General features: G+C 39.1%; 1 protein-coding gene across 2 annotated transcripts; it reads right to left on the reverse strand.

The window, feature by feature from the left end:
• Positions 1-734: 734 nt before the first annotated feature.
• On the reverse strand, positions 735-9,834 carry thumpd3 (THUMP domain containing 3). Of its 2 annotated transcripts, none has more exons than XM_084346970.1 (10): positions 9,781-9,834; positions 9,051-9,372; positions 8,845-8,922; positions 8,337-8,762; positions 7,147-7,277; positions 4,503-4,572; positions 3,938-4,053; positions 3,746-3,850; positions 3,485-3,608; positions 735-1,260 (listed from the first exon to the last, which is right to left on the reverse strand). In XM_084346970.1, exons 2-10 carry the CDS (start codon positions 9,297-9,299, stop codon positions 1,069-1,071), a joined length of 1,491 nt encoding a protein of 496 aa, XP_084203096.1. In that variant the 5' UTR covers positions 9,300-9,372; positions 9,781-9,834; the 3' UTR covers positions 735-1,068. The 2 variants fall into 2 exon arrangements, with proteins under 2 accessions (XP_084203096.1, XP_084203095.1); XM_084346969.1 differs by having other exon boundaries at positions 9,716-9,806.
• Positions 9,835-10,079: the final 245 nt, after the last annotated feature.

Here is a 10,079-nt window from a genome sequence, read left to right on the forward strand (position 1 = left end):
ATCTCGAGAAAATTATCCCGTTATCACGGGAAAACGGAGGAAATAAAATGTATGAATGCATGGTCCGTACAAAGTATATTTTGCATTTTTATATTAATTTATTTTATTGCAATGGGATAAAAAAACTAAATAGAAGTAGATCCATATTACATGTACATATATGTACAATTTATTTATAATTTGTACTTTTGATACTAATGAACATTTAATTCAGATACTGTAATGTAAGACTCTTTACTTATGTACTGTATTGTTATGGGTAACTTTCACTTTTACCACAGTAACATTTTACCACAATATCTTTTACTCAAAAACGACTTTCAGGCATTTTTTTGGAGCTGGTAGGTATATGTATGTTTATGTTTGTCTGTAATATGTAAATATACAGTATGTGTTAATAATATTATGGGATAAATGACAAGTAAATATTTTTGTATACAGATTAAGACATATTTAAAGAGGTGCTGGAGAAGGGGCCGGATTAAATAAGTGTATACTTCTTCCTACACCTTTTCGAGCACGTAAACTCTCTTGAATGTAAGTTTTAAAAGTTGACTTTTGAAAAGTCAGGAAACTTTTGACTGTTTCCTTTTGTTTGGACATAAATAAAAAAATTATTCCTCCAAACATTTGAAAACATTTTTAAATATAGCTTCCCTTTTGACTCCGTGACAAGCAACTTGTCTTAATATTTGAAACGCAGAATGTGTTATGTTATTAATATACACATGAACTGACAGTTTGAACCTTTATTAATCAGAACAAATCACAATATGCAGTTCCTGGAGTGAAGTTTTGCAATATAATAACTATCAGCTGGTTTCTGAACAGTGATCTGACAAGTGAACTGTCAAACTGAGAATGTGAGAGCCATTAAACTGTTACTGAACATGAGAGTAGCTTTCCCTTATTCCAGTTATCACATTAAACAAAAAGAGAAATAAAAACAATACATAAACCAAAGCTGCTTGGCACACTTGAGCAGAGAACCTGATGTAAGGGAATATAAATAATGTCTTTCCTACTTGGCCTCAAATATAAATTCTGCACTTAAACACAGGATGTGAATTAGGAGAGTGACTTGTCGCCCTTCTCATCCCCCTGTCTGCTGACCGCTTCTCGTGATTCATAAACGTCCTCCGGAGTTTGGCCAAACACGGCCTCGGTCCGCTTGAGTAGGTAGACTCCAGCATGTAAACCCCCGACGTTGACCCAAACAGTGTGCAGCTTCCGCCACAGGCCTCCCATCCTGGATATAGCCTGGAGACGACATAAATCTTGTGAAGGCAAACTAACAAATGAGACGTTTGTTTTGTGTAATACAAGATCTTTGTTTAGACAAATACAGCTGTTAAAATTCCTTTTCCATGACGCCGAGTTCAACCTGCATCACTCCACCGGTAGACGGATTATTCAGATTATTTTAGGACACGCAAGCTTAAAAAAGCAGAAAGACCACATTAGGTTGTTTAGACGTGGTGGAGGGCCCCATAAACATTAAGAAAAAACCCTCTGGTGTTCAAAGCTGATCAAACCTGATGGGAGTGTAGAACGAGAAATACAACCAACAAGAATGACTTTTTTTGGGTCGGTGGGGAGCTTTGGATAAAATACATTTTTGTAACTAGCTGATTTCTCATATTAGGACAAAAGAAATACATCTGTCTAAAAAATCTCCGATGACAGCTTTGAAAGTGGGTCCACATGTGATCACCACATGATTTTTTATTACCATATCAGCCTCAGCGGAACTTTATTTACAATGACAACATGCTAATATGCTAAACAAAGACCGTGAACATTGTCACTACCCAATGTGAGTAGCGCATGTGGGTCTACCATCCTAGACAGCAAGGGTACGGCAACAAAACATGGACAAACTACAGGCAGAACTGCAGTAGAACTCGAAACTTGTTGTAGCATAGCATATTTTCTGATGTTTATATGGCTGTGTATGTATTTATTTATTGAACCTTTATTTAACAGGAAGTCCATTGAGATTAAAATCTTTTTTTTTTTTTTTTTTTTAACGGAAGACCTGGCCAAGATAGCGCACGATTACACTAGTACATTACATAATTATTATATTATTGTTATTGTGTATCTTCCAAATATTAGTTTTGGAAGATACACAATACTTTTATGCTTTGGCAATTTTATTTTTTATGATTTTCATGCCAATACAGCCCCTTTGAATTGAAAAATCTAAATCAAATAAAGTGAATGAGCTATCTCACCTTAACTATCATTCCAGTCAACAGTTTTACTATCAACCCTAGTCGGGGAAAGGTACTGCACGTCAAACTGCAGGTAACTGTAGCAACAGTTGTGCTTCAAGCTACATTACTAAGACTAAATGGTGACGCATGTTAACCTCTGTTTAAACTGACAGCAAACCTTGTAGTTCAAGGTATTCTGAGGAAGTGTTGCCTATGACTCAAATGTTTTTCTATCGTACCACTACCACAATACCATTGTGGTAGTGGTAAACTACAATAAAGCAAAACAAAACCCTGAAAGCTGATTTGTTATTAAGAGAAGTGATTATTGCACAGAAACAACTTCACTTCATGCATTATTTTTAGATCGGCTTCCATGGCAACAGGTTGTATACTTGTACACACAGCTCACTATTTAGTTTAATCTTGACACGCCTCCATCTTAAGCTGACAGAGTTGTGGAAAAAGCAGAACCATTGATTTAAAGGGTGGAGATACAAACAAGTACAATTGTCTTTGGGTGGATCGTGGTACCTATATTGTGTATTGTTCTGCTTTTATAGGAACACACCCCTACGTCACGCCTCTGCGAGCATCACACGGCCTGCAGGCGCCCATCAGCAGTTAATAATTATTACAACAATGATTTGCTGAGCGCGTGCATCTACCTGTTCCCACCCCAGTGTTAACAAAACAATCTTTTTACCTCAACAGTTATTATTTTCACGTTGACTTGTCACATCTATCTTTACTTTATTTGCCACTGATTTCACGCAGCACCTATCAGGAGTGCAACTTGACATTAATTAAAAACAGCCGCATGTTGCCAAACTCGAGAAACTGTATTATTTTTTATTTCAAAAATGCAGCTACTGACAACATGAAGACTTCTGCCTCCGTGTTTGTTGATGCAGTCACTTACACATCTCTGTGCCGTCTCCCATGATCAAACAATCAGAATCAGAAATAGCTTATTGATCCCCGAGGGGAAAATTACGCAAAACTTGTCATAAAACTTGGCAGTTGTCATATCCCTAACAGGCAGTCAGTTGGCCACATATGCGGCCAAGTGTATATCCGGTTTAACATTTTGATTAACCTCATGACAAGGAAGAAGGGGCGAACCCTTGTCGGGAAAGATGGAGGCAGGACGGAACTTGCATTGCAAATTATTTGAAAGTTCTCATGTAAGGGAGGCTTAATTCCGTGGAAAGATTCTGTGACATTTTTAACTGAAATTCATCTCATCTAATCATAACTGTTACCTTGGAAAAACATTTTTTGTCCTGTGTCAACAAGACAGCCTTTCCTGATCCTGGTCTGCACACACGGGCCATTTCTCTCAGGCAGGAAGGGTAAAGGTCCCAGTTCTTCTTCCTAGAGCCCATTCTTGAAGAAAACAAAGGAAAGATTGAGTGTTTGAAGATAAATCTACTCTTTCAGGATTCAAAACATCGACTTACTTGGCATAATTCGTACATACTATTTAATCACACATGTACTGTACGGCATTATTATTGTGGCACCTCTTTCCAAAGGGCATGTCAGTGATGATTATGTCCACAGAGCTGGTCCTCATGGGTAAATTGCACAAATCCCAACGCACTGTGTCAATGGGCAGTCCAGATATGCTGTTTGAAAGGAAGTCATTACGATGATCACCAATCAACAAAAGTGCAAATAAACATTAACTCCTTATGGCATGTCCACCCTCTTACCTGCCCTTGTCTGCCCTCCGTTTTTGGATGTGACAGATATTATTGACTGTGCGGTTAACCGCCATGTCATAGTTGTCACCAGCAATGTAGAATGAGCTGTTAAACTCAATGGCCCCCTGGAGAAGAAAAACATTACACGATTAGTAGTCTGCGGTTTATTGGATGCCCTCCTACGAGTGAATAACTCTGCTTCCTTAACAGCACTCAGTAAATCACATTTGATGATGTCCAGTGTTCAGGTTTATGTGTTCAATGCAGTAGTCAGGACCATGGGTGCAGAATGGATGAACATGCACCAGAGATCAGTTATAGTCTGAAAAAAAAACTGCTGCTTCAAGCCACATGTTGGCTCTGTAAGTGTTTTTACTTTTAGCTTGCTCATGAAGTGAACTTGATGCAGTTCATTAGAGGACTTCATTCATGGAAGCAGCTCAGTGTGGTGTTGTGTGATGATGTGTAGTGCGTAATCAAGAAGGTTTTCATATATATTCTTTTCATTTCATGTTTTTTTCAACTTAGCAAAAACCTGCAAACAAATTACAAGAATATTGTGGTTATGTCTCACCTCCAATGGTATAGCTCCAGTCCCGCACATTGGATCAAGAATTATATCTGATGGCTGAGGTTTACACAGCCTGTCAACAGACAAAAGAGTATGAAAATAGCACCATTACAACATTATGTTTTATTACCGCCACCAAGGAGATTATGTTTTTAAATGTATCCATTTGTTTGTTGGTGTGTTTGTTGGTTGGTTGGTTTGTCAGCAGGAGTAAATAAAACCAACTAAACAGATTTCTATGTAACTCGAATGAAGGATGCATTAACTTTTGGAGCGAATCTGGAAAAGGCCAAACCCTGGATATTTTTTTTACTTTCTTTAACATGTCGAGATGGAGCATTCTTCAACATTTTCTTCAATTTGTCAGAGAATATCTTGATGAGAAAATCAGGTGTATTCAGGCTGCTAGTATCTATAAGTGAGTATAATCATTTTCAGCTGACGTAAATATGTTTTATAAGATTGACGTCTTCATCGTCATCGTGCAGAACAACAGAACGGCAAAGCATCTCCCTGAGCTGCAAAGTGCAGAGTATAAGATGAAAGTAGTAATAACAAAATCTAATAAAATTAGATAAAATATCTAAGAAGATACCAAAGATAAAATTGCTTTTCCACAAGATACAGTTAAACATTTTTTTTACGCCATTCTTGTGAACTCATTTTATACGTGTCAATATATAGCATCCACCAACTCTGCTTTACTTCTCCTCCCCAAACTAGAATTCATGAAAGCTTCCCCTGCAGATTCACATAGCACACAGATTGTTTCTGTCCAGTCATGCTGTCATTAAACTATAATATTTTAGGACTGATTTTACTTGACTAAATTGTTTTGATAATTTTTAATGAAACACTTTTTCAAACTGAGGCAGAAATGGTCATTAACATCATCCAAATTCAACCACACACGCCAGAATGCTCATTCACACAACATGGTTCAGTCGCTTAAGAGCTCTGTCGTACTGCATTTTACACCAACTCCACATTTCCTCCTTCAACATCGTTGTTATCTGACACATTTGTCACTTCAAGTGTTTGCCAATCACTTTTGCAATAGGATCTCTAAATGTCAAATACTTGAATTGCATCCATGTCATATTTATAGTTGTGATGGCACTGCATCACATTGTTATGGGTTGTACGTCTTTTGCGCAGATCATATTGTGCTTATTTTGGAATGTTCTCACATTGTTCCAGTGCAAAGCGCCAGATACGTGCGAAGAAACACGTGACACATGACTCATAACTATAGAAGTTTATTTTGGATCATACACTGAATTAACCTGTGAATAAACAATAATTAAAGGCAGCATGGCCTGATAACAGCGCTTTGTATTTCACTACAACTGAGATGACCTTTCCCACTCAGCACAGACAGTACTGCACTTTAATAGCACGGTACTGTACAACTAACTATTAAAGTAATGACTCTTAAGTATTTAGGCCAACTGCCTCTGTTGTACAAACCATTAACCATTGTCTTCCCTCGACGATGCCTGAAATTACTGATGGCTTCAAAATGGGTCGATGAACCCTGCCCACTACTGTCTCCAACTCTACCACAGTGCTATTTCTACCTGTAACGTGGACTTAAACACAGTTGTGTCATCCATAAATGTGGCATGTACTTTCACTAAAATGTTGATGATGCACAACAAAAAACAAACATCTAAATAATCGCCGAACAAGGACAAAAAGGGAGAAGAAAGGAAGAAAATAACAATACTGAATTCAATCTGTGAGAAAACCTTTTCTTCTGTAGTTAAATTACCTTTTCATTTTAACCCTGATCATTTAGGTATCTGTAAACCTTTAAAACCGTTTTTGAACTTGTCACACACACACACCTTAATTTACGTGCTTATCTTCATGGAAAGTGTTACCCATTTTATGATGCCTCAAAATCAACACTGACTGTCATATGTATGCAAACAAAGAACAGTTTTTCTTGGCTGATGTGCCAGTATGCGCATGTGATCAGTCAGAACATGCAGGCCTACCCTCATCGTCAACTTAGTCATGACTAATTTCAGATGAGTGATCGCTGCTCAGCCCCGCCAAGTATAAACATAATGATATTTTTATTCTCGCTGACATTTCAAAAACAGACAGCTGTGTGTCTGCTCGTCTGTTTACACCTTTTTCTTCACCTGTTGAAAACAGGGTGTCGACAAACGACTTCATCTGCTGCTAGGTGTGAGTCTAGAATTACAGCCAGGCAGTATTATTTTAACCAACTGTTCCTTCTTCCTCTATGACTTTGGTAACTCTCTGAGGTAATTCCACCTGTCACTGCATGTGTCATGATGACTATTAACACAACTGCCGTCACTTTACAAACCAAAATTACTCAGCAAATTAGAAATCTGGAATTAAAAAAATAAATATTAACAAAACCCTAAACGTTTATGCAAATTCTGAAGCACAATTGTGTCTGTATTGATATAAAATGACTGACGCAACTGAAAAGAGGCAAACAGAATGACAGACATGCATGCACATACGTCCAATCTGACTACAGAGCAGATGACACAATTTACCTCACGTGGATCCTTGTGGCCACGCAGGGGTAAGAAGTATCACTCGGACTTAGCGTGAGGTGATCGGGATAACATGGTGCACCGGGTGAAAATAGTGTTATTACCTGAGCATGCCGTAGCACAGAGTCGACCGCAGAGTAGTGGGCCCAAAGTGACTGATGTTCCTCCTGTGAAGACTCTCCTCTGTGAGCGCGATGCCGATCACCACCTCTACATTGTGGATGTTAAGTAACACCTACAGCAAAGGAACATACAGTTTATCATTAGAAATCTGTTATCAATATTATCATGAACACGCTTTATATTTCATGGAGCTGAAAACATTTATCGCATACCATTTGAATTTGAATTAATTGTTTCAGTAATTTTCAAGCAGCAATGCCAAACATTATCTGGTTCTCAGATGTGAGGATTTGATGCCTTTTTTGTGATATATGACAGTAAACTGAATATCTTTGGGTTTTGGACCTTTGGAGCAGTTTGAAGACTAAACCTTCAGCTCTGAAGACTTGTGATGGCCACTGTTCATTATTAGGGCTGGGCAACACATTTACCGTAAATATTACTGAAACTGCAATATGGCCAAGTGAAATATCACTCAAGACCAGAGTGTGAGACTCATGTGTGAGAGTCTGTATGGTTACAGACCAGTATATCATTCTTTATTTTTCAAGTTGTAATCCTGTTAGTAATCCCCTTTTATACTGCATGTATAATGCAGTATAATTTCCCACTAAAGTTGTAACTTACAATTGCAATATCTGTCAAATATAATCGCAATGTAATTTCCTTTCGCATATCGTTCAGCCCAATGCACTATTCCTTTTGACATTTCATGAAGGCTAACTGATTGAAAACAAATCTGCAGGCCTAATTTTGTTACGTTTTCTCTTTTGTGAAAGAAATGTATGAGCACATCTAAATGTCAGCCACACAGTCTGTGGACAAAGTACAGTTTTAGCAGTTAAATTACACAAACCTGCTCCAACTGCAACAAGCAGTAAAATCCTTGAAGAGATTTGGACACAAATCACTGTCATCGTTTTTAAAACCTTTCTGAGCTAACTTAAGGAACAAACACAGTTTCCATGATTTTCCAACATGTCACATCATGAGAACTGCTTATCTTAACCACAAAGAAACACTTCTCCACTGGTTTGTTATTTGTTATTTGTGGCTCCTTAAACTAAACATTAGGTCACGCCTTGCTGATTTATCTGCACAGCCAGAGTTTGTTTTGGCTGGTGTGATGGCATTCACTTTGCGTCAGTCCAGTCTGAACAAGAACGCCTACCTCTATGTCAAACTTTGTCATGTCGGCTTTCCACTGGAAGAATTCTTGCACGGCTCCACCAAAGTCTCTGGCTGCCTCATTGGAGGAAAAGCTGTGTTTATCGCCGGCCCTGTTGCACGTCACACGAAACTTGATCAGTTTGGCCTCAGGTGCTGCCTCCAGAGAGTCCTGCGTGTTGGACTCGACTTCGGGCAAGCTCTCCTCCGCCTGGTTTTCAGCAGTAGATGTCGCTTGAGGTAGCTCTTGCTGCTCGGTGTCAGCCACAGTTGCATCAGTAGTCTCACTCTTAGGTTTCACTTTGGCGCCATTTCCTCCTTTCCGATAACCTTTCTTCTTTTTAAAGCTACGATTTAGTTTCCAAACCTCTAAGGCGTTAGTCCAGGGGAGTTTGGAGGCAAGCTGCTGCATCTCCATCAATGTCTCCTCCTGTACAAGACACCGCATTTATTATCCTGACGATGATACACTCAACATCAGCTACAACAGAATAAAGCTGGCTGTAAATTACCTTTGATTCTTTGAACTGGTAATTATCATACTCCTCAACCACGACAAACAGGTTGTCCACAGACCTCAGAAGATGGACCTACAGTGAGGAGATCAATGAACAGACAGGAAGACAGTCAGATAAAGACATTTCAGGCTTTCTATAGCCATTTGACAGCGAGAAACACCTTGGAAGAACAAGGCATGCGTTGACTCCATGTTTCGTACCTGGAAAAGCTTGTCAGTGGTTATCGGAAAGTATATGCGACCTCGATCTTTGCTGATACGTGCATCAACCCCAATCTTCTCCTTGACCTCCTCTGCAGCAGTGTGCTCAAACCCTGTGGGCACGGTTGCTCCAATGGTGACAGAGATGATGTCCCCAGTGGTGGCATCATTGTCAGAGGAGGAGGAGGAGGTGGGTGGTCCCACTGTATCAGGGCCTGGCTCCGCAGCCCCGTCTTCCTGGGAGGACATGCTGTATTTGTGCACTGTGAGTGGATGAAATGTGTCACAGCTGGTGCCAGGCTCAGTGGCTCACATGTAAGACCTGCAGGGAGACACATTCAAACTGTCAGTGCTGCTTGTTTTGCCATATCTTTCTAAAGAGAGTCATTTATAAGGGAACAACCTGCTTTAAAAAGAACATTCGAGTAATATACTGTCGTCATAAGCTAGCAGGATAGCACCAGGTTATCTGAACAACGTGAATAAACCTGTAACGTTATGAATGGAGAGGCAACGTTACTAGTTAACTTAGCCGGCTAGCGTTAGCTTTAAGGATAGCTAAAAAAAGTTATTACGAATGACAAAAGAAGGCAGCGTAAACAGTAACATGGCTTTTATCTTAAAAAGCTGCCACATTATGAAGTGTGTTTCTGTGGTGAGCCCACCGGTTGAACAGTAGAAGCTTGTGAGGTTCAGTTGTGTTAAAGTTGCTAACTGCAGTCAGACCGACCTGTCAAACACGAGGCGACATCACGCTGCTTCCGCTCAGCAGCGACACTTCCGGGCCGAATCCTTCAGAATAAAAGCAGCACTAAAAAAAAAAAAGTGTATAATGCCCATTCAATTGTTCACCTCTGTCCAGTTATTACTACGAATATTTACTTAATTATTATTCGCTGTTAAATTAAAACAGATTTACATTTTCTTTCTTTCTTTCTTTCTTTCTTTCTTTAAATAAAGATGTGTATTTTTGAATTGTGCAACATTGTTGGAGACACGACCCACAAATTGTAACTCCAGCAAGTACTT

This window comes from Pagrus pagrus (assembly GCF_965226575.1).
Source record: "Pagrus pagrus genome assembly, chromosome: 3".
NCBI classification, from domain to species: Eukaryota; Metazoa; Chordata; class Actinopteri; order Spariformes; family Sparidae; genus Pagrus; species Pagrus pagrus.

Bases quoted from the DNA above. Each gene is read 5' to 3' on its own strand.
- thumpd3 (XM_084346970.1), bottom strand. From the start codon at position 9,299: ATGTCCTCCCAGGAAGACGGGGCTGCGGAGCCAGGCCCTGATACAGTG. The intron at 7,278-8,336 runs GTAGGCGTTCTT...CCTTTGCTGTAG, and splicing joins TGACAAAGTTTGACATAGAG to GTGTTACTTAACATCCACAA. The intron at 1,261-3,484 runs GTAACAGTTATG...TGTCGTCTCCAG, and splicing joins ACAAAAAATGTTTTTCCAAG to GCTATATCCAGGATGGGAGG.